The 25451-nt window shown below is 33.1% G+C and overlaps 1 protein-coding gene across 4 annotated transcripts; it reads left to right on the top strand.

Moving 5' to 3' along the window:
- Positions 1-2382: 2382 nt before the first annotated feature.
- LOC131958566 (ubiquitin carboxyl-terminal hydrolase 44-B) lies at positions 2383-24545 on the top strand. Of its 4 annotated transcripts, none has more exons than XM_059323661.1 (19): positions 2458-2497; positions 4426-4716; positions 6117-6282; positions 6466-6543; positions 6919-6959; positions 7277-7435; positions 8283-8333; positions 8646-8712; positions 9048-9205; positions 10486-10633; positions 12971-13143; positions 13681-13830; positions 13961-14063; positions 14383-14509; positions 15619-15687; positions 16019-16130; positions 16540-16727; positions 20536-20702; positions 22557-24545. In XM_059323661.1, exons 3-19 carry the CDS (start codon positions 6175-6177, stop codon positions 22791-22793), a joined length of 2136 nt encoding a protein of 711 aa, XP_059179644.1. In that variant the 5' UTR covers positions 2458-2497; positions 4426-4716; positions 6117-6174; the 3' UTR covers positions 22794-24545. The 4 variants fall into 4 exon arrangements, with proteins under 4 accessions (XP_059179642.1, XP_059179644.1, XP_059179643.1 ...); XM_059323660.1 differs by having other exon boundaries at positions 4426-4736; XM_059323658.1 differs by having other exon boundaries at positions 4426-4773.
- Positions 24546-25451: the final 906 nt, after the last annotated feature.

Below are 25451 nucleotides of genomic sequence, written 5' to 3'. Positions count from 1 at the left end.
TTGGATCGTTTTTTTCCATCTTTATTCATTAGACTAGATCTCCGAGGTATAACTTGGTCCGGTAAATTTGTATCCGAAATGCATACTCCATTTTCGTCTTCGTCGTCTTCTTCGTCTTCCTCTTCTTCATCACAAACATTTAAACACTCATTTTTATCTCCATTTAGAAAAACTTCTTCTGTTTTATCTTCCATAGTATTTACAATCCCATTCGTGTTTTCACCCTCGTCCGCCATGTTTCAGATCATTTCTAAAACTGACAGTCCCAATAACTGGGAATACAAGACGTTATAGTCGAACATGTATTTAATATAATATTTAGTAAAAGGAAAATACACAGCTCAAATATAATATAACCGACCACAAACTTAAAATGAGTTTAAGCTACTCGTTCAGTTAATGACAAATTAGCTTTACTTTGCTGCATAACTTGAAACCCCTATTTAAATTTGAACTCTTCCAGTGAACTTGTAGTTCGCTCCAGACTAAGGCAAGGGAGACAACCAAGTGGTGTCGGCGAGCTATCATTGCTGATTCTACGTTTGCTACTTGCGTTTTCAAAAACTGCGCGAACTGAACAAAATGCAAAATACGCATGCTAGTCCTTCTGTTATTTAGAATCTAGATCTAATCCATAATAGATCTAGATCTAGATCTTTAAAATCTAGATCTAAACAGACGGGACTTGTATTTAATCTGAGGAAAAAGAAAAGCAGTTCCACAATGTTGTTTTATTTTACTAAGTTCTCCCCATTAGAAAAAGTAGTAGGCATATTCTTAACAATATTCTGCCTAAAATCTATTGTAAATTATGTAAACCTGCATTTTAAATGTGTTCGATCTTGTGAAATGTGTCAAATCAGTGGCGTAGCCAGGATCGTCTCAAGGGGGGGGGGGGTTCCAATTTTTACCCGGGGACAAACTTTCGATTTGCAAACCCCTCCCTCATACTTTTTATATATACCGAGGGGTCTATGGGGGGGGGGGGGGGTTATGACCCCCCCCTGCCTACGCCACTGTGTCAAATAATGTACACAAAGAACTTTTTGCAACTTTAATATTTAATATGCGAACTAAGACTGCTGTATTTTTTGAGTATCCGGTATTGTTTAGTAATGTGTGGTCTGTTGACTTAAATAAAAGAATAGGCGATGTATTTTTTTTTCCTCGAAGTAACCTAAGATTAAGATCTATATATTTTATTTCGGGGTATATCTACATGTAGCGGATTTCCTTTTTCCTAGCAATGCTTTTCTTTTCAATCAATACATTGGGGACGGCATTTTAAAGTACAGTTTTGGCCGCAAGATACATAGCGTGCATGATTAGGCCAATATTAAAATGGGAGGCAAAATCTAGACTCCTTCTACAGCTAATATAGATGCAGCTAGACAATGCATTGGTTCACGTGCCTGTTATGGTAAATCACCAAAAAGTAAAGAAGAAACAACGGTTTAAACTGGCATAATTTAAGCACAATTTATTTTAGTAGTTTAACTTACAGCAACGTTTATTCGACAAATAAGACTAATATATATATATATATATATATATATATATATATATATATATATATATATATATATATATACACATATATATATATATATATATATATATATATATATATATATATATATATATATAAATAATTCATATTCACAGTTGTTTTTTTAAAATAAGAGGTTGTACATAAATGACATTATAATCCTAGTGGGGGGGGGTGTCGGACTTATTGATAACGAGTGGTGGGGGCAGGATCGTAAGGGGCTGGGGGCAGATACGCAGGCAGAGTTTCTTCCAGGCATCTCTTCGGGGGGGCGAAGCCCCCCCCCGAAAATTTTTTACCGCCCCCCCGAACGAAATGAAATTTATATAATTTATATAGAAAATATATACTTTTAACAGTGTTCGCCCCCCCGAAGAAAGTTTACCGCCCCCCCGAAAATTTCAAGTGCCCCCCCGGAGAAAAAAGTCTGGAAGAAACACTGTACGCAGGCTAAAAAATCGCCAAAAAGTTTGACGTCGTTTGGGTTCGACTCCTAAGACTAATGCTATTTAATTTTTAAAACAAATGTAGATGTAGATCTATACCTTTTCTAGATTCTAGGTACAATTTATTTTTTATTTAAATTTATTTTTTATAAGCTGGTTGCATTTTTTACGGGGTGTGATTGAAGATTATTTTAAAGTAATTAGGCCTAAACAATGTTTATGACATACAATAATTAGTAAGCTACATGTACGCTAAATATTTATAGATCTATCAAGAATGTAGATCTAGATGTATACAGAAATGAGTTTAAAATTAACAAATAAAATAATTAAATCTGTGTTAGGGCCTTATCCTATGCAGATACCGTTAGGACCTACAATACATGAAATAAATCGCAGAAGATTTTCTTGCTAAAGGGATGCTACTGCGTGATATTTGTTTTCTTTTTTTTTATTCAATGGTGAAGGCCTTCAGCTTTCAAGGAACTAAACGAAACGAATGGTATGGTAGGGACTACGATATCCGTCAAATCTCGGGCCGGAAACTGCGCTACCGCCGCCGTATCAAACTTGATTCTGGTTTCCGTCAGGCAAAACATAGCTCACTGTATAAAGCCAGATTCTCATTTAAAAATCATTCACTTCACTCAAATCGTCATGAATATCGACCTAGGAATAATCCACCTTTCTATTGATTAAAACTTTTTCTCTTCACCATCGACGTATCTTCGAGTAATTCACACTTCTCGGACAGGTATGTATAAATATTTAATTTATTTAATATCTAAACAAGATAGTCATTTTTTTTTAAAAGATACACCTAGATTTTTGTTTTAAGTTTCTTATAAAGTCTTTATTTTGTAAATTTAACCCTCGCATGAATTAGATAATGCCTCGCGAAGTGAACATGGTCTTAAAATTTAAGCCGACGATCGGCAAATGGCGATAGTTACCTATTATCGATAATGGCCGATTTGGTTAAGAACAATGATACCTATTATGTATCTATTGAAATCTCAACTAATTCAAGGCATCTGCAACTGATATTTATATTTTAACAGTGTTCAATCATTATATTTTATTAAAAAGACAATATTTTATTTTTTTTTCAAAATATTTAGTGTTGGACCAAAATTGAATTAGGATTTCGTTTTCTTGGAACAATATAGAAACTTGAGTGTACAAGTTAACATATTACTTTCTAGTATCATATAATAAGAAAAAGAATGCATTCAAAGCTTTTATTTCTTATTTCAGTAATTCAAATGGAGTGGCCTTCCAAATCTCTTCAGGACTTGGAGCTTCTTGTTAGTTCACAGAAGGACAGAATTCTGATGGCTTTGCGCTCTACATTTTTGCCAGTAACAAGAAAAATGCACAGAAGACAGCAGCATAGGTTTTGCAATTAGGAGAACAACTAAATTATAATGCTACAACTTGTTGTAAGTCATCTTCATGCCAAAATAACTTCATGATAGGATGCTAGAGACAGGAAATTTTATCTACTTTTTTGTAGAATGGAGGGGGCGAGGATTAAACATAAGTGGAATGTTAAAGGGGGGAGATCTGTTTTAGAAGTATAATTTTTTTAAGTTAAAGAAAAAAGTCAGCAGTAAAGTGTAGATTCACTTGGAGTAGCCTATTGGATTGCAAATAAAAGAGGAGTAGGATGACAATGTTAGCGCCTCTATTGACAGTACATTACTTATTAGTTATTAACTGATGTTGTTCAAGGCGATTTGTTATTTTGTTAGTGTTGTGGTCATAAATTACTATGTAAATTACTATGTAATTTATATTAAAATATGTTTTTATTAATACCATTAATGGAGTAATTCTTTTTTAACTAATTTTGCTGTCTATTTTTGTCTAGATTTATGTTTGGCGATATCCGAACCTTTACCGGTTGGAGAGAAATGAGTCTAAAATTACATTACAAAGCTCCAGGTTATGAGGTCCCTTAAAGGTCCCTTAAGTGACTCTTAACACATTCAGATTGTGGCATAATATTGATATTGATAACCTGTTAGATTTAGAATAATGATAAACTTGAAAAAAGTCACTTTACAAAATTAGGGGGGTTGCATCACCTCAAGGCACACATTTTGTCATCCCTTTCATATTTTTACAAATATGTTAAGTTTAATTGCCTCATAACATATTAATCTTGAAACTCTGAAAATTTGAATACAAATTTCCATGTAATAGAGATTTGGAATTGGTTTATATGAAGAACACACAAAATTTGCCCGCGAAATTTACCACCAAATCCTATAGTAACTTTTAATTCAGTAAAAAAATCATAACTTTAAAACGGAATGTCCAATTTTGAAAAAGTAAACTGTTTTGTCTTAATCTGATGTAGCTCTTTAAGATGATATGCTTTTTAACCTAGGTAAATCATTTTGGAAATTTTCTCAAAGTCCCTAGGTATGGCCTGTGTTGAAATTTTAAGTGCTGTGTTGTTTTTATTTTATCTTCGCAGAATGGGTTATCTACTTTATAAAGTATTTTAATTACGTCGCACGATTTTATGCCACACAGATCATTTTAATCATTCTTAAAGAAAAAACAGCAAGGAGATCTAAATCTAGAAAAGTATTAAAAAAAAAAATTGGCATCTTAAAAAAAAAGTACGGAAAAGAAAGAGAAATCACAGCTGAAAAACATCATAAAAAGAAGAAAGACCATTTCTTAAGTGGGAGAAAATAAGTCGCTTTTGTGTGTTTAGTGATAAAAATGTATGATATACCTGCCAAAATAACAAAAGACAGGCTGGTTGTTATTAGGCCTATTATTTAAGCTCAGTTAAAAAAAAAATTAAGTAGATTCTAGTTCTAGATCTAGGCTGAACAGTTTTTTTTTAAGTTATCTTATTCTTAGGTCTTAGATTCTTAGATTATAACTTACTAGATTTCTAATACTAGTCATACTAATACTAGAAAATCTAACCACTAGTACTAGTAACTACTACTAGACTACATTGCTAGAATAACTACTAAATAAATAGATCTAGATATCTAGATCTAGATAGATTTAGATTTCTTAGAAAGATTCTTAGTTTAAATTTTAAATCTTAGATTCTAAGTTAGAACCTTACTTAAAATGTCTTAGATTATAGATCCTAATTATAAGCCTACTCATTCATTAACTGATTAAACTAACTTAGGGCAGTGTTTCTTCCAGACTTTTTTCTCCGAGGGGGCACTTGAAATTTTGGGGGGGGGGGGGGGGGGTAGACTTTCTTCGGGGAGGGGGGCGGACACTGTTAAAAGTATATATTTTCTATATAAATTATATAAATTTCATTTTGTTCAGGGGGGCAGTAGAATTATTTTTTGGGGGGGGGGGGGGGGGGAAGAAACTCTGCTTAGGAGTATGTTGCATAGGTGAGGTCTACTCACTAGTTTTATCTATATCAGGGGTCTCCAAACTACGGCCCGCGGGCCACATGCGGCCCGCCAGGCCCTCTCATCCGGCCCGCATAGATATTTTTGTCCACGGAAAAAAGCGTTTGTTGGAGATGGCTGAGGAATTTTGACCAGAAAAATTAAAGACATGCCAGGAAGAAAGTGGCCCCCGAACTGAAATTTGATAGTTAAAGCGGCCCTCGGACTGAAAAGTTTGGAGACCCCTGATCTATATCATTAGATCTAGGCCTAAATCTAGTTTAGTATTTATTTATTAACTTTAGACCTCTAATGACAGTTGTATTGTCTATTATTAGTGCTATAACTATTATTTTTCTTACTAAAGCTTCATTAGCTTCCTACATGGTAAGGGTTAAAGGTTAAACCATGGGTTAAAGGTTAAACCACAAGTCAAAGGAGACCATATCTAGTAGATATCTTGTTAGATTTTAATAAAGTTTCTACTTGCAGCTTTTTATACACAGTTATTATTACATAGTAATACATACTTAAAGTAAAGATTCCTGTAGTCTTTGTTAATGTCCAAGTCTTATACTTGGGACAGATTTTAGTAAAGCATATATTTGGATCTTAATCTAATTCACTGTTTCACCTAGAGAAGATAATTAGTGGAAAAAGATTTTTACATTTAGTATTTAAATTGTGAGTATACATGTATTGGAGTCATTATTTCCCTCTAAAACTTTTCAGCCTCTTTGATTTTGCAATGGAAATATAATTAAAACCAACAAAGTTGATTGGTTCAAACATGGAAAAATGCCCACACGTTGAGACACTGGTTGTTTCTAACATTGATTCAATCCTCGACCCTACACGTTGGCAGTGTTCAGTATGTGGCACGACAGAAACGGTTTGGGTATGTTTATACTTCGTCCACTATACTGAATCATATTTGATAAATGTGGTGTTAATTTTAAAAATTCAGTTAAAAAAAAATTATTGTGGTAATAAGTTACTTTTCAGGTGTAATTCGCATGTGTGGCGTTTAGTTAAAATTTGTTGAAATGACTTTTTAACCTTTTTAAACTGATTTTCCCAGGCATGCTTGAGTTGTTCTAATGTTGCCTGTGGTCGACAGAATGAACAACATGCTGAGAAGCACTTTCAGACAACTCAGGTGAGTCAGTAATGCATTTTTTTCCTGAAATTTTTAAAATATTTTTCTTGCATTCTTTAAGCTATTGAACATCAGCTACATGTTAACATTAAAGAATTTAAACCTGTTCATTGTTTGTCATGATCCTTGTATCTAAAGTTGGTATTTGTTAATTAATTATAGCCCTTTTTTTGTAATATATGTTGTCAAACTGCATAATTATATGAGGACAAAAGAGTAAAATTTCTTTGATTTTTTTGTTTGTTTCTTATTGTAAATGTGTGTATTGAATTTTTGTTGTTGTGTGAATCAGCTAATACATGTCTCTGTTGTTTTTATTTATTTTTTATTTAATTGTGTAAACTGTCTCATAAGTGTGTTATATATTTTCCCCAGCACCCACTGGCAATAGAGATAAATGAAAAATATGTTTACTGGTAAGTGTAGTACAGTGGCTCTAAAACTTTTTTATCCTTAAAAGACAGGGTGATACTGAAGCTATGTTGTGGTATTCTTTCTACTCTCAATCACACCCTGATTGTAGAAATGGTGGTGTAATATCAATAATACAAGATGTAAATGTCTCAATAAAATACTCAATTACTCTTTCAATCTTCACTGAAGTGCTAGAAAATTTTAAATAAATAATCAAAGCAAGTGTTTATTTTTTATTCATTAATTTAAGGTTTATTTTTCTTAGCTCTCTAAGCAATAGTAAAATGGTAAACAATTATTATATTACACTGTATTTCAGCTACATTTGTGATGAATATATTATCGGAAACCTTGAAAATGGAGACATTGAAACAATCAGAACAGCTTTAACAGACATTGGTACCATGTCCCCACAGGAGGCGCTTGATAAAGGAGGAAAGTTGCTCCAGTCCTACACGCACCAACAAGAAATTTCAAGGCAAACAGCTAGTTCTATTTTTCATTTGCTAGTTCTATTTTTCATTTACTTACTTATGGGACAACATGGTAGAGTGGTAGAGGACATGTTTATTAACCAGGTCTCAATTTCAATAGAGTTCAAGCCCATAGTTCATCCCTAAGTCCAATAAACTCTAATTGGTACTTGTAAAAAAGTAAAGTTTCCCTTTCAAACCTGACGGTCTATGGGACAAGTGAAGTAGAGTTCACTTGTTTCTGTGACCTCGGCATATGAAGAGATAGTGTGGTTAGCGCTATGCCCAGCCGCCTTTACTTTCCTTAACGTGAGTTAGGTACCTATCAGAGTTGGGTGGACTCAGGGACGGTCTACTGACTTGAACCCGGATTTGAACTCGAGACTTACGGTTAGCTCTCTACCGCTAGACCACTCCGTCCCCTGATTGGTACTTGACGTTGGGGAAAATTAAGACAGGCCGCATTGCACACTATCCCTTTATATTTTGCTGAGGTCACAAAAACTGTTGTGCTCTTTATTGGCCATCAGGTCTGAAATGATTATGTAACCTGATCATGTTGTTGAGTGTATAGTTGCTAACACCAACCAAAGTCAAGTTTAAATCTCAGGATGAAGTCACTTAGGCATCCCTGAGTACACTCAGCTCTTATGAGTACCTGACCCAAGTCAGGGAAAGTAAAAGTAGCTTGTTTGATCAAACAGTTCTTTGTATATGACAAAGTTAATAAAATAGATTAACTTTATTTATCTGCCTTATAAAACAGTATTTCACTTTGCTTTTAAATTTATTAAGCAAAGATCAATTATTATTTTTTAAAAATATTTTAACAATTTATTTTATTTTTTATAGGACAAATGCAGACGAGGATGATAGGTATATCACTGCTGAGTGCCACCACAGGTTTGTCTTATATTCTTCTGTTACATGTCAATTGTTTTCATGTGGTTTTTATAAACAATTGAGATAAGCTTTGGATTGGTTTTCATTAAAGATGCTGTGCTAACCAAAATTTAAATATAGCACTAACACTATCGTTAACCCTCCCCTTTAACCTGACTTAGTATAATTAACTTAGTGTAACTTAAACAACATGGATCTATCCATCCAAGATTGAATTATCCCTGAATATATTTAGTTAAAGTTATGAACTAAACAATCCGCTGTTCATTAGAGAGAGTGTTAATTTTTTTTTTTTAAATTTATGTCCCACAGAAAAGCATTACTCTCCAGAGTGCTGTCGGCATGGCAAACTTATGTACAAAATGAAAAAGAGCAAAAGGTATATTCTTGTGTTTTTTTTTAAAAAACATATTTGGAGTATTATGTGATGGTGTGGTTCGATGGTTGAGCGAACGATTGTTAGCCCAAAAGTCTCGAGTTCGGATCCCTCACTCGAGTCTATAGGTTCTCCCTGAGTCCACCCAGCTCTAATGGGTACCTGACTTACATTAAGGAAAACTAAAGCCACTGGGCTGACATCACCAAAATAAACTCTTCTTTATCTGCTCTATGTGTCTTGAGAAAAAAAAATATTCAAGGGGAACTGTATTTAAGTTTAGAATCTTAGGGTGTAAATAAAGTAGAAACCAATTCTCTATGCTTGGTTGAGCTCAGATAAAAAAAAGTCAAACCTCATCTGGGCAACCCCCAATGCTGACGCGGGCGAGGTCCAGCTTATTCCACGTCAAGAGGAGGACACTAATTCCTGGGGTCACTGGTCTCCGTAACCTTGGCAACACCTGCTACATCAATTCCATTCTACAGTCTCTTGGGTGAGTTGAAAATTATTTTTAAAAAAAGTTTTGCTTATTAACTGCTTAATTATTTATAAATTTAATGTATATGAATTTTGGGATTTTGTTCCTCTTTGTCTTGGCTTGGTAACCTCTACATTTATTTGAGCAACCTAATAAAAACACTGGAGCACTGGAAAGTTAAATCTCATGAAAAGGCCATTTTTTTAACTTAAAGAATTTTCTCAAACTTTATTTTAAACAAGTTATTTTTTTCCATTATAAAAAAAAAAGCGTATTGCCTGCTTTCTTTACTGCAACATTTTACAAACAAAAATCTAGTACTGGGAATATTATTTTTGTTTTCTCTGCTCTAAATTTCAAGTCAAATGCTAGTTTAAAGTTTATACTAAATGTCCAAAATAAATGTGGGGTTTTTTTTTTTAATAAAGAAGGTATAAAACTTCAGGGTTAAATAATTTCAAAATCAAAACTTGTCATAGAGACTAGATTGTGCTTTCATTTAGTTTTATTGGCAGTCAACATTAGAAATTACATCACATCTATTTTATTTTTTATTCAGTTTTATGGCAGTCAACATTAAAAATTACATCACATCTATTTTATTTTTTATTCAGTTTTATGGCAGTCAACATTAGAAATTACATCACATCTATTTTATTTTTCATTTATTTTTATGGCAGTCAACATTAGAAATAACATCACACATATTTTTTTAGCGCAATTTCCATTCTGGAGAATTGCGTTTATTAACTCGTCATTTCTGGGAATGGATGGATGGATGAATGTGTGTCCGGGCTTTAAGTCGTATCTCCTCCTCAACAAAGCAATATCGATGAATAGTTCCAAAAGCAATTATGTTAAGCAAGTTACGAGAATGAGCATAGGCCATAAAAATTCCGGGTTTCTTTCATGTATTTCCCGGAAAAGCCAAAAAACCTCCAAAAAATGCAGTTTTTGGCCCATATCTCGGCAACCAGACCACTTAGCGACTTGAAACATGTACCAATCGATTCCTGTCATAATTTAGAACAATATTGCCGAAGAAAGTTTTCAAAAATATTCTCTCGTTCGGTCACAAATTTTAAAATTACATAAACACCTACAAACCGATTGTTCTTCTAGCTTGAACGCACCCCAACATTATACGTCAGAGCTATTTTTAGATAACATAAGGAAATTGCGCACAAATGTCACTAGACTTTTTTAATTAACTTGTTTAACAATATTATAAAATACTGTTGTTTATGAAGGTAAAATGTTAATATAAGTGCATGTTATGCGCTCTATGCTTTCAGCCATTTGGAAGATTTCCGAGAATATTTCTGCCAGCTTGTGTTTGGCCTGTTTTCTCCCAGTGGTACTCCTGTACCTGGCTCATCACCCTCCAGTCTTTCCCCTTTGTCCCTCAGAAATGTCCGGCTCAACACAGTTGATTACTTCCAGGTATGGAATAGTGGGAGGTTTTAAAATTTTTTTTTTTAAAACCTAAAACTTAGATTTAAGTTACATTTTACTTTTTAACAATAATTGCAGATAAGTCTAAACTTATATTTTTTAACCCTTTCCCCGGCGACTGGGTGTAATCGACCCGAAGTCACTATATTTTTGCTCATATCTCGAGTCTCGTTTTATAAACTTTTCTGGGCCTCATTCCCATCTATAAGGTGGTTGGGATGAACACATTGGAGGTTGTAAATTTTAAAAATATGCGTAAAAAATTTTTTTATGAGGGTTTGAAATTTTTTTATACGGTCCCTGGCAACTGGGTGCTACAAACCCTTAAACAATTTTGAATGGAAAAAAATATTTATAACTTATAAACTGGCTTCTAATAATTTGTTTTTACTCATTGTGGGTTAAGTCATTGTGTTGCATTTTCAAAGTTTAATATAAATTAACAATCTGAAGGTATTTGAGTAACGAAAATATCAAACAGGATTGAAGTAATCAACTTTAGTAATAAAATAATAGAACATTAACACGTTTTAATAATTAGCACCTCAGAGAGCACAGTTGTTAGTTAAAATTATAATAACTGGACATTTCCTTTTGCTGGCAGGGAACTTTAGTTTTCTTTGACAAAATATGGTCACCCTTTTAGTGGTGTTACATGAGTCACATGCCCTAAATATTTTAATTCCATACTTATCGGAATTGCTTGGTATGTATTGGATAAATCTACTCCCACCTCTAAAATCAACCAGTTGCTAATTAGTAATGATATCTCCAGAAACATAACACCTTTCTAAATTTGAATGGAATATCTACCATAATGGGAACAAATATACCATGAGCCTGATGGACTGTTAGTGTTATTGTTGTGAAGTGAATATGACCCAGAAGGTTGCTGAATTTCTTCATAGAAAATTCTGCCTTCAAAAATTCCATAAGCAGAACTGAATTGACATACAACTAAATTGTTATTCTGCAGAGTGCCAGTGTCTCCTCTTGCTTTCTCTCCATCCCTGCTAATGCAGTCAAATATTGGTTGTATTTTTTTGTATTCATGTACAGAAGAAATATTTTGAGTCAGGCTGTTTATAAATTTCCTGGGATTAGCACTTCAGGCAGTGGTCTGGTGTACTGTTACTTTGTCTTTCCTGAAAATATTTCTTTTTCTTCACTTTGCACCAGCCGTTTCATTTCATTATGAGTGCCAACTGTTGACACATTATTGATAGTTGAAATGCAGTATATTGGGTAGACCTCGTCATCAGAGCTGCTTGATACTGGTGGCTGCCATTCTTCATCTTCTACCTCTGATACTGATGGCTGCCATTCTTCATCTTCTACCTCTGATACTAATAGTTCAGACTCAAAACTTGTTGGTCATTTTCACCTGCTATACAAAAACTGGCAAATACATTCCTTTATCATTAGCACTTGAGTTTAGACGAAAGCGTTCAAGACTTGTTTCTGTTGTGTTCTCAATAACGTTTGTGACTATTTATAAACCTTACTCTCAGGGTCACAACCTGTAGAACACCCACCCCACTCCCAGTTTGATCAATTAATTGCCCAGTATTAACTTTCAAGCAGCATTACAAAGTTGTTTTGCCTTTTTGTCCTCATTCGTACTCCTAATGAGTTTAATGTCAAGTTACTCTAAAAGGCTCGAATGTCTCTATCTACATTCCAGAGCTCCCTAAAAGAGTACAAATCACTATATATGTCCTCCCACAGGCAATCTTACCCCTGCATTTCGTTAACCTATTGTAACTCTAAACTACAGTTCTGTCTGTAACTGCAAGTCAGAGCTCCAGCAAAGAGTATAAATCACTACATGTGTCCACCCACAGGTTAACTCTTGCTTGAGAATCCCATCAACCACTAGTATCATATTACAGCTCTCCCATTGACAACAACATGTCTTGTGTTCTCCATGGCCTCTGTGCCTTGAATACCTTAACTGTGTCAGTATTGTTACCCACCCCACAATGAACAAAGAAAAGAATTTACTATAAGAAAGTCTTAGGGTGTGATCCACCCAGTTGCCGGGGACAGGGTACCAAATATGTTGCCGGGGAAAGGGTTAAATAAAATATATTTAAATTGTGTTTTCTAGTTATACACATTTTTTCATTAAGTAGGAAGTTGCAATAACTCTACTATAAACCTTTAAGTTAGAATTATGCAAGGGTTATAGGTTTAAATAAAGAACATGCCATGCCTGCTACATAAAAAAATATATATTGACAAGTACCTGTTTTTCCATCCCAGCTCCAGCCCCTTGCTACTTTATGTTTGATTTTTAATCAAATTTGTTTTAAACTTTCTCAGCACTTAAACTACCGGCCATCAACACAACTATCCAGCAGTATAAAATCTTCAGCCAGTGATCCCAGCAAGAAAGGTGGCCTGAATGGTGGAGGCAGTAGCGCCAGTGCTGAACCTCTGGATGAGGCCCCTATAGAGCCAATGGAACAGGTCAAATCAGAGGCTCTTGAAACTTTGTGAGTTTATGTCAATTTGAGTGTTCATTTTTTTTTTTCATTGCTGTTGTTTTGGGGTTTTTATCATACCTAATTTGTTTTTTTATTCTGCTGGTATTTCGGTTAGGAATCTGGAAGTTTTAGCATTGTGGTAAAATTTGTCTTGGGTATATCATGCTTTATTTTAGCCATTTTTATTACAGAATTAAGACTAGTTAAGTTTATTGTTTTGGGGTTTTACAGAATCATACCAAATTGTTTTTTTTTATTCTGCTGGTATTTTATTAGGGTTAGGAACCTGGAAGCATTAGCATTATTGTAAAATTTATCTCTGATGTATTATGTTTTTTTTAGCCATTTTCACTACAGAATTAAGACTAGTGTTAGGTTTAATTTCTATTGTTGTCTTTAAGGATTAAGGACACAGGTGATTTCGTAGTCAGTCACGGCAATTATTAAAATATCTAAAATTACTTGTATTTTAATAAACCATTAGTGTTAAAAATTTGTGTTAAAATTAAAATGGCAACAACACAACAAAACCCATTTTTTCCCCAGATCACTTTGTCAGGAGATGCACGGCCTCCTCCGTGTTTTATGGTCAGGTAAATGGGCACAGGTCAGTCCCCATGGATTCTTGCATGCTGTGTGGAAGGCAATACCAGCATTTAAAGGTCATTTGCAACATGATGCTCAGGAATTTTTATGGTAAGTTTTCTTTTTTGTGTAATTATCAATTATTATTTGATATAACATGATCATATGTTTTGAATTATAGTATAATTAGTATTATAGATTATTATATCTCTATTTTAAATTGTTTTTTCTTGATTGCTAGTGAACTTCTGGACAAAGTATCTCAGGAAATAGAAAACTTGCCCCAGTGTAATGGAGTAGAAAACATTGTTGATCAAAGTTTTCGCGGTGAAATTATTAGCCAGGTTTGTCTCCTTTAAACTAGCCAGGTTTATTTTTTTAGCCTATCGAAATATTTTTTCTTTTAATCTAGACAAGAAGTTATTTTAACATTTTGTGATGGGCAAAATGGAAGCATAAAAAATTATTTAAATCTGCTTTTTTATAATATAGCCAACATTCATTACCCTCATAATTAATTTAACAGTAATGCTATATTTTATGTGAAGTTATTATATAGACTTCCATTTGGATTGGATATTCAGATTAAAGATATTATCCTGTTGATGAATATAAAAAACAAGTTGATCTTTAGGTTGAGAGATTCCTGTTCTTTATCTACAGGTCACTTGCATGTCGTGCACCAACGTTTCATCAAGACACGAACCATTTCTTGACCTCTCACTGGAGTTCCCCAGGTGTTTCCAGTACACAGCAAGTCAGGTCAAGCGTAACATGTGTCACCTCACAGGTTAGAATAATTATTTTCTTTTACTTCCTTGTATACAGGGGATAGCATGGCTTACAGGTAGAGTGACAGACTACTAACCCGAAAGTCTCAAGTTCGAATCTGGGGATTAATAGAATGTCTCTGAGTCCACCCAGCTTTTATGGGTTCCTAACTTATGTTTTGTAAAGTAAAGGCAGCTGGTCATAGTGCTTACTGAACTATCCTTTCATATGGCGAGGTCACAGAAGCAGGTGAACTCTACTTCACTTGCCCTATTTGACCATCAGGTTCAGAAAGGGAACTTTACTTTTTTACTGCATATATAAATTGCAGGAGGAAGAATTGTAAATGTGCAAAAAATTTAAATTGAGATTTGGACAGAGCTTGGCATTTTAAACCTTCCTGAGTTAGAAAAATCTTGTCTGAGTGTATGTCTATGTATGTGTGTAAACCCAATAATTTGAGTACCAAGACGTAATTTCATATTTAAGTACCAGTTCCTAAAGGTAGTTTCTCTCAACCTTTTAACTATCTCAGGTAATCAGAAGTGTACTTTATTCTATTTCTGGTTTCTCAACAACATTCTCAATTTGATAATTTTATATCATATTCTTTAAAAGCAGTACATTCTAAGAACATTTTTGCTCTTGGTGTGTTCTAAAAAAAAAAACAAGCAGTTTTGTCACAAACTCTCTTGCCATTTCTATAACCTAATTAACCTAGAAAAGCTTCCTGACCCTTACTGTTAAATACAAATATACAAGAAAGTGTATGGCTTACCCACTTTATGTAATCTTACCTTGCAAAAATGATTTTGTGAATTCAATTTTCTTCAATAGCTTGTTTTTTTTTTTTTTTTAAAATAACCTGCTTAAGAAAGAAAAATTATAGTTTGCAATCTTATTCCTTTAAAGGTTACTTTTTATACTGTAGTGCACCTAGTAAATTAAAATTGTGAGTTCAGATTTTCTCCAATAACTGTTTAGTTTTCAATATTGTTTTTTTTGTGTAAAGTATACTTATTTATAATTTTAATTTAGTTTTAAATTGTTCCCAATTACTGTACTATTTTAGTATTAAAACATGGTTTATAAATGAAGCTAACTTTTATTCTGTTATGTTTTTTATAGAAATGCTGTCAACTTTCACAGATGTAGAAGAGTTAGAGCCTCTGTCATATATATGTGAAAAATGCAACCGTAAGTCCACAGTTTAGCAATAAGACATGTTCACCAACAAAACATACTATGTTGATGTTGGGCTCACAATTGAGCTTTTATTGTATATTTTCCTAAACATTGTCAGTAGAAATGTTTTATTTTTCCTAAACGTTGTCAGTAGAAATGTTTTATTTTTCCTAAACATTGTCAGTAGAAATGTTTTATTTTTCCTAAACATTGTCAGTAGAAATGTTTTATTTTTCTTAACATTGTCAGTAGAAATGTTTTATTTTTCCTAAACATTGTCAGTAGAAATGTTTTATTTTTCCTAAACATTGTCAGTAAACATCTTTAAAATTTGAATGTTTAGAAAGGAGACGCAGGCCTGCAAGCAGACAGCCTATTGTTAGAACCAATGCAAAGAAACAGTTGCTCATCAGCAGGCCCCCTGAAATCTTGAGGCTGCACTTAAAAAGATTTAGGTCTGTTACCATATGTACATCTGTTATTTTTATTCACTTAATACAGTCACTGAAACCTTGAGGTTAAATTTTAAAAGTTTAAGTCTACTATATATAAATGTGTTTCTTTATTATAAGAATACTGAAACGAGGTGGTACCTGGCACAACTGTATCCAAAAGTCATGTGTTGGATCTTGGATTGAGTCAGTAGAACTTCCCTGAGCGCTAGTGGGTACCTGAGACATTAGGAAAAGTAAAGGCAGCTGGGAATTAAAATAAATACATTTTATCCTTTCATATGTTATGTTTATTGAAACAAGTGAACTCTACTTCACCCACCTTTTTGACCTTCAGGTCATATTCTTTATTACCCTTTTATAAATGTTTTTATTATGCATTACTGAAAGCTATAATTTCTCTAAATATTAGGTGGTGTGGTCGAAATCACAGAGAGAAGATTGGCACCCATGTTGCATTTGATGAGGAACTAGACATCTCCCCATTTTGCCAAGGCAAGCCTGAAGTGGCCAAGTACAAACTGAATGCTGTGGTTGTCCACCATGGTGCAGGCTTCAGAGCTGGTCACTACACAGCTTACACCTTTAACAGTTACGCTGGTCAGTGCTATAGATCTGTGTGTGCTTGGTGTTTGACGTGGTTGGTGTTGGATGCAAAAATGCATGTTCAAAATTATATTTATATCTTATCAAACACCTACTTCTAATTACTGCCTGAGTTGTCAGTATATTTACATCTCAACAAATATCTACCTCTAATCATTTTGTGCCCAAGACACATGGGGCCGGCACAAAAAGCTCCCTCCACTTTTTTGGTCTAACTATTTTCTAGGCAGTCCTCCATGACAGACCTGCCTCTGCCAGCTGCTTCCCTGCCATGCAATTCCACTTTTTTCGTGAGGCATCCAGTTTAACACTATTCCTGCAATATCATCTGGATTCATTCTTAGGACGTGCTCCATCCAGCACCATCTAATTTTTTCAATTATCTTGGAAACTGCTTCCATTTCCATCTCTCCTTGTAGTTTATCATTGGAGATGGTGTTAGGCCAGTGGATGCATTTTAACCTTTGCAACACAACATATCTACCTCTAATCTACTGCTAGAATTATCAGCATATTACATCTCAACGATTAACTTCCTGTAATCTACCTATAGAATTATCAGCGTATTTACATCTCAATGAATACCTACTTGTAATCTACCTATAGAATTATCAGTGTATTAACATCTCAACGAATACATACCTGTAATCTACCTATAGAATTATCAGTATATTTACATCTCAATGAATACCTACCTGTAATCTACCTATAGAATTATCAGTGTATTAACATCTCAACGAATACCTACCTGTAATCTACCTATAGAATTATCAGTATATTTACATCTCAATGAATACCTACCTGTAATCTACCTATAGAATTATCAGCGTATTAACATCTCAACGAATACCTACCTGTAATCTACCTATAGAATTATCAGCGTATTTACATCTCAATGAATACCTACCTGTAATCTACCTATAGAATTATCAGTGTATTAACATCTCAACGAATACCTACCTGTAATCTACCTATAGAATTATCAGTGTATTAACATCTCAACGAATACCTACCTGTAATCTACCTATAGAATTATCAGTGTATTAACATCTCAACGAATACCTACCTGTAATCTACCTATAGAATTATCAGTGTATTAACATCTCAACGAATACCTACCTGTAATCTACCTATAGAATTATCAGTGTATTAACATCTCAACGAATACCTACCTGTAATCTACCTATAGAATTATCAGTGTATTAACATCTCAACGAATACCTACCTGTAATCTACCTATAGAATTATCAGTGTATTTACATCTCAATGAATACCTACCTGTAATCTACCTATAGAATTATCAGTATATTTACATCTCAACGAATACCTACCTGTAATCTACCTATAGAATTATCAGTATATTTACATCTCAACGAATACCTACCTGTAATCTACCTATAGAATTATCAGTGTATTTACATCTCAATGAATACCTACCTGTAATCTACCTATAGAATTATCAGTATATTTACATCTCAATGAATACCTACCTGTAATCTACCTATAGAATTATCAGTATATTTACATCTCAATGAATACCTACCTGTAATCTACCTATAGAATTATCAGTATATTTACATCTCAATGAATACCTACCTGTAATCTACCTATAGAATTATCAGTGTATTTACATCTCAACGAATACCTACCTGTAATCTACCTATAGAATTATCAGTATATTTACATCTCAATGAATACCTACCTGTAATCTACCTATAGAATTATCAGTGTATTTACATCTCAATGAATACCTACCTGTAATCTACCTATAGAATCTGTGTATTTACATCTCAATGAATACCTACCTGTAATCTACCTATAGAATTATCAGTGTATTTACATCTCAATGAATACCTACCTGTAATCTACCTATAGAATTATCAGCGTATTTACATCTCAATGAATACCTACCTGTAATCTACCTATAGAATTATCAGTGTATTAACATCTCAATGAATACCTACCTGTAATCTACCTATAGAATTATCAGTATATTTACATCTCAATGAATACCTACCTGTAATCTACCTATAGAATTATCAGTGTATTAACATCTCAATGAATACCTACCTGTAATCTACCTATAGAATTATCAGTATATTTACATCTCAATGAATACCTACCTGTAATCTACCTATAGAATTATCAGTGTATTTACATCTCAATGAATACCTACCTGTAATCTACCTATAGAATTATCAGTATATTTACATCTCAATGAATACCTACCTGTAATCTACCTATAGAATTATCAGTATATTTACATCTCAATGAATACCTACCTGTAATCTACCTATAGAATTATCAGTGTATTTACATCTCAATGAATACCTACCTGTAATCTACCTATAGAATTATCAGTATATTTACATCTCAATGAATACCTACCTGTAATCTACCTATAGAATTATCAGTATATTTACATCTCAATGAATACCTACCTGTAATCTACCTATAGAATTATCAGTGTATTTACATCTCAATGAATACCTACCTGTAATCTACCTATAGAATTATCAGTGTATTTACATCTCAATGAATACCTACCTGTAATCTACCTATAGAATTATCAGTATATTTACATCTCAATGAATACCTACCTGTAATCTACCTATAGAATTATCAGTGTATTTACATCTCAACGAATACCTACCTGTAATCTACCTATAGAATTATCAGTATATTTACATCTCAATGAATACCTACCTGTAATCTACCTATAGAATTATCAGTGTATTTACATCTCAATGAATACCTACCTGTAATCTACCTATAGAATTATCAGTATATTTACATCTCAATGAATACCTACCTGTAATCTACCTATAGAATTATCAGTATATTTACATCTCAACGAATACCTACCTGTAATCTACCTATAGAATTATCAGTGTATTAACATCTCAATGAATACCTACCTGTAATCTACCTATAGAATTATCAGTGTATTAACATCTCAATGAATACCTACCTGTAATCTACCTATAGAATTATCAGTGTATTAACATCTCAATGAATACCTACCTGTAATCTACCTATAGAATTATCAGTGTATTTACATCTCAACGAATACCTACCTGTAATCTACCTATAGAATTATCAGTGTATTAACATCTCAATGAATACCTACCTGTAATCTACCTATAGAATTATCATTGTATTTACATCTCAATGAATACCTACCTGTAATCTACCTATAGAATTATCAGTGTATTAACATCTCAACGAATACCTACCTGTAATCTACCTATAGAATTATCAGTGTATTAACATCTCAACGAATACCTACCTGTAATCTACCTATAGAATTATCAGTATATTTACATCTCAACGAATACCTACCTGTAATCTACCTATAGAATCAGTGTATTTACATCTCAATGAATACCTACCTGTAATCTACCTATAGAATTATCAGTATATTTACATCTCAATGAATACCTACCTGTAATCTACCTATAGAATTATCAGTATATTTACATCTCAATGAATACCTACCTGTAATCTACCTATAGAATTAGTGTATTTACATCTCAACGAATACCTACCTGTAATCTACCTATAGAATTATCAGTAGATTTATATCTCAACAAATACCTACCTGTAATCTACCTATAGAATTAGTGTATTTACATCTCAATGAATACCTACCTGTAATCTACCTATAGAATTATCAGTATATTTACATCTCAACGAATACCTACCTGTAATCTACCTATAGAATTATCAGTGTATTAACATCTCAATGAATACCTACCTGTAATCTACCTATAGAATTATCAGTGTATTTCCATCTCCCCAGAGTCCTGGCTCCACTGTAATGATGCCCGTGTCCAGCTGGTCCCCCTCACTGAAGTACTTGGCTCCCAGGCCTACATTCTGTTTTACACCAGGCAACTGACCACAGTTAACCTAGAGGACATGCCAGCATTGATTGGGAAGAGTGGGGAGCCAGACACCTTATCCACAGTGAGTAGCTGATTCCATACACATATTCTAACTGATCTGTCTTGTCATTTTGTGCTTGGTATTATAAAGTTGTAACTAAATAATTCCTTAAATTTTAGACAACAAAAATTTTTTTTAAAATCAATATAAAATTTGTATTATTAAAATTTATTATTTTAATTATTATTTTACTCAGAAAATGTCATTTCTTCTTCTAAAAAAATGTTGTGAGAATAGCCAAGGAAACGTCTTTACGATGATATGAAACCATCAGCCTTTAGCTGCACACTATACACTCATCTAAAACATCTTCCCTACTGAGTACTTATTCTTCTGCTTACCTTTACTTACCTTTTTCACTGCCACACCAAGCAAGAAAATAGAAATAAGTAACATTTAGTGACTAGTATTCATTTTTAGTTGTCCACAATTCCTGGCTACATCAGATTATGGAAACTATGTCAGATAAAAATGAATGACTAATTTATCTTAAGCTATCCACCATTCTATAGTTAGATCAAAAGATGTTGGAAACTGTCTGAAATCATTAAATAACTATTTATTTTATAGCTGGCCACAATGCTAGACCAGGAGATAATGGAAACTGTCAAATGTCATTTATTAATTATTTATTTTATAGCTGTCCACCATTCTTAAGCTAGATCAAAAGATGTTCGAAACTGTCAGATATCATTTATTGACTATTTATTTTATAGCTGTCCACCATTCATGAAACTGTCAGATATCATTTATTGACTATTTATTTTATAGCTGTCCACCATTCTTAAGCTAGATCAAAAGATGTTCGAAACTGTCAGATATCATTTATTGACTATTTATTTTATAGCTGTCCACCATTCTTAAGCTAGATCAAAAGATGTTCGAAACTGTCAGATATCATTTATTGACTATTTATTTTATAGCTGTCCACCATTCTTAAGCTAGATCAAAAGATGTTCGAAACTGTCAGATATCATTTATTGACTATTTATTTTATAGCTGTCCACCATTCTTAAGCTAGATCAAAAGATGTTCGAAACTGTCAGATATCATTTATTGACTATTTATTTTATAGCTGTCCACCATTCTTAAGCTAGATCAAAAGATGTTCGAAACTGTCAGATATCATTTATTGACTATTTATTTTATAGCTGTCCACCATTCTTAAGCTAGATCAAAAGATGTTCGAAACTGTCAGATATCATTTATTGACTATTTATTTTATAGCTGTCCACCATTCTTAAGCTAGATCAAAAGATGTTCGAAACTGTCAGATATCATTTATTGACTATTTATTTTATAGCTGTCCACCATTCTTAAGCTAGATCAAAAGATGTTCGAAACTGTCAGATATCATTTATTGACTATTTATTTTATAGCTGTCCACCATTCATGAAACTGTCAGATATCATTTATTGACTATTTATTTTATAGCTGTCCAACCTTACCTGAAACTGTCAGATATCATTTATTGACTATTTATTTTATAGCTGTCCGCCATACCTGAAACTGTCAGATATCATTTATTGACTATTTTTTTATAGCTGTCCACCTTACCTGAAACTGTCAGATATCATTTATTGACTATTTATTTTATAGCTGTCCAACCTTACCTGAAACTGTCAGATATCATTTATTGACTATTTATTTTATAGCTGTCCGCCATACCTGAAACTGTCAGATATCATTTATTGACTATTTTTTTATAGCTGTCCAACCTTACCTGAAACTGTCAGATATCATTTATTGACTATTTATTCCATAGCTGTCCGCCATACCTGAAACTGTCAGATATCATTTATTGACTATTTTTTTATAGCTGTCCAACCTTACCTGAAACTGTCAGATATCATTTATTGACTATTTATTCCATAGCTGTCCACCATACCTGAACTAGACCAGGAGATGATGGAAACCCTGCGGCAGCTGACCCCCGGACAAACTGTGCAAGCAATAGACGACGAGGTGTCTATCAGCTTCCATAGAGATCCAGTGCTGGTCAAAAGGCTGTCCTCGCCTCGAACTGACCACAAAAATAAAAGGACGTCGTCCACGCCGACTGACGAAGAACCCCCTCCCCCTAAGACAGTCAGGCACATGGAGAATTTATGAATGGAGACTTCCCTGTTTTAAAAATGTTATTTTGTTGACAAAATCTTTGGTTGTTATTTTTTTTTGCCTATGCAAAACAAGTCTTGATTTAAAACTACACTAAAAGGAGAAATATTTACAACTGCTTAGAACAGTTAGAAGAGTAAGCTGAGTAATTGTAAATACAATAAAAAATTTCACAACTTCATGTCGTAGATAAAATTACTCTGCTGAATTTGAAGTATTATTTATTCACGAGCATACTTGCGTTCGACCATCAAATGTTATGTTTTGTTTATTAATCATATTTCAAATATTCGTTTATTTGTTCATAATCTAACTTATTAAGTTGTAGTACATTTTGTTTTTCAAAAACCACTTTACCTTATAACATTTTTATTTTTGAGGTAATAAACGCTAAATATTTAACATTTTATGACTTAAGTTTTCTGACAAAATCTACCTCACCCTTTTTTTCTACTCTAATTGTGCTAAGTACATTGAGTCAACTGTTTGTCCGAGTTGTCACACATTATTTAAAAAGCAATTTGGAAAAAAATGTTTATCTTAATCCTTTAGAAAACTATTATTGGCATACATTATAAAAATTACTATTGGTTATACTTTTTTTTTTAAATTCTGTGAACAACTTAATTGTTTAATGGTAATCTTCTAAATAATTATCAAATTTTTTTTTACATCAGTAGTCAGAACTAGTTTTTTCTAATCTCTTTGAATATGTTATGATGATATTCATTGCATACCAAGTAAAAACACCAACAAAACTTGAAATGTATTATTTATATAAAATATTCTCAATATGTTTGTTGTTGTAAAAACGCTACATTTGATCTCAGCCGACCATGACGATGTATTGTAACTATTCAAACTTATTGCTATACTTGTATGTGTATAGTGGCATGCCAACCTTGGTCTAATGTACCCGAGCGATTTGATAAACTGTTGGAAATACTTGGAATGGTCACTTCTTACATTCACTTATTTTGTCTGATCGTGTTTTTATTATTTTAATATTTACTGACAATATACACTCATGTTATATGAAGGATGGTATGGTCAGGTGTTAGAGCAAATGACTGCTAACCTAAACATCTAGAGTTCAGTTGATTTTACAGTAATTGAAGTCTATCTGACTGTAACCAGGGACAAATATTTTCACATACCAAATCTACTAAACAGGTTAACTCTACTTCATCCGTCTGGGTACATGACTGTAGTCAGGAGAGAGTTAAAGACCATTTGGCTATGGTTCTGACCACACAGCACTTTCACATACCAATTCTGCAAAACAGATGAAATCTACTTCATCGCCCTGTGAGCCAATATGCCAGTTAGTTGATGAATCTTATTCTGTAAGGAAAACACAGTATGCCCTGGTTGGCATTTGATTTTAATTTTGTAAATAAATGACATGTTTTCTTCATGTTTGAAAAAAACTCAGTGTCTTCATGTTTTGAATGTTGTACTGTTGAATACAGTTCTCAGTATTATTCTTACAACTATCTCTTGAAACTAAGCAAATTTGTTTTGTTTTGTTTGTTTAAAAATTATATTTTTTACTCTTCTTCCTTATTCCAGTGCTTCCAGTAGAGGCTACATTTTGTTTTCTAATTGTGTCTCAGATTGTCTGTCTTTGATTGTGTCTCTAATTGTGACTTTTGTCTTAAATTTTTTACCCTCAGTGCTTCCAGTAGAGACTAAATTTACTTTCTACTTGTGTGTCTTTCAGTGTTTCTTCCAGACATCTTTTCGGGGAGGAGGGGGGGGGGGCTCTGCCAGAGTCTCCCCCCCCCCCCCCCCCCCCAAAATGGAATTTATATATAGAAAATATAAAAATATATACTTTTAACAGTGTCCGGAGGAAAAAGTCTGGGAGAAACACTGGTGTCTTTAGAAGCAATAAATTCTGTGTACACGTTAAGTATGTCTAGTGACCATTGGAACCAATGCGTCTCATTGTTAAAATTTAACACACAAAACGCATTTAATATTTTTTTTCTGTTGTTGTCTATACTATTTATTGTCCAACATTGTGTTTTGTTGTACAGGACCCTATGTGTGGATTTGTTGTTTGTCATCACTGAAGAGAAATTTGAATTTGTTTAACTATTCTACTTTTTAAATGTTTCTATTTTTTGTTTTCTATAAATAAATAAGCGATGTAATTCACGTACAGTTATTACTACAGGTTCGTTGAATTATTACCTGGAAAATATTTTTTATACTGCAGCCAAATTGGATTTGATGAAGTGCTCAAATATTACCCATACCTATCATTTAAACTATAAGTCATCAACATAATTTTGAAACTCTCTTATAAATATCATCTACATTTATAAAAAAAATAAAAGATTTTATTTTCCTATGAATATATGAGCATATTGTAAAAAAAATCATAATACCTAATGATTATTTACTAATTTTTTTTTTAATGTGTCAAATGACTAGAAGCAAATACTATGAGTACGGGTCAGCTATTTTGGTTATGAAATTTTCTTTGTTTATCTATGTTTATTGCTATAATTTGTATACAAAAACAACAGCAGTGTGTTGACACAGCTAATGTTTTTAAAGCAATTTCAAAATTTTGTTCTGTAAAGAAAATTTATTTTTTATGACAGTTTACCCAAAATTATTTGTTTTAATTTTTTTTTTACA

The sequence above is a fragment of the Physella acuta genome, unplaced genomic scaffold, assembly GCF_028476545.2.
Source record: "Physella acuta isolate Inbredline_101_S28 unplaced genomic scaffold, ASM2847654v3 ptg001336l, whole genome shotgun sequence".
Taxonomy (NCBI): domain Eukaryota; kingdom Metazoa; phylum Mollusca; class Gastropoda; family Physidae; genus Physella; species Physella acuta.
This window is presented reverse-complemented; position numbering and strand designations above follow the sequence as displayed.

What these genes read in the sequence shown, in the direction of transcription:
- LOC131958566 (XM_059323659.1), top strand. Translation starts at nt 6,175, where the DNA reads ATGGAAAAATGCCCACACGTTGAGACACTGGTTGTTTCTAACATTGAT. An exon ending in ACACAGTTGATTACTTCCAG is followed by an intron (nt 10,634 to 12,970) that starts GTATGGAATAGT and finishes AAACTTTCTCAG; the next exon opens with CACTTAAACTACCGGCCATC. An exon ending in TAACATGTGTCACCTCACAG is followed by an intron (nt 14,510 to 15,618) that starts GTTAGAATAATT and finishes TGTTTTTTATAG; the next exon opens with AAATGCTGTCAACTTTCACA.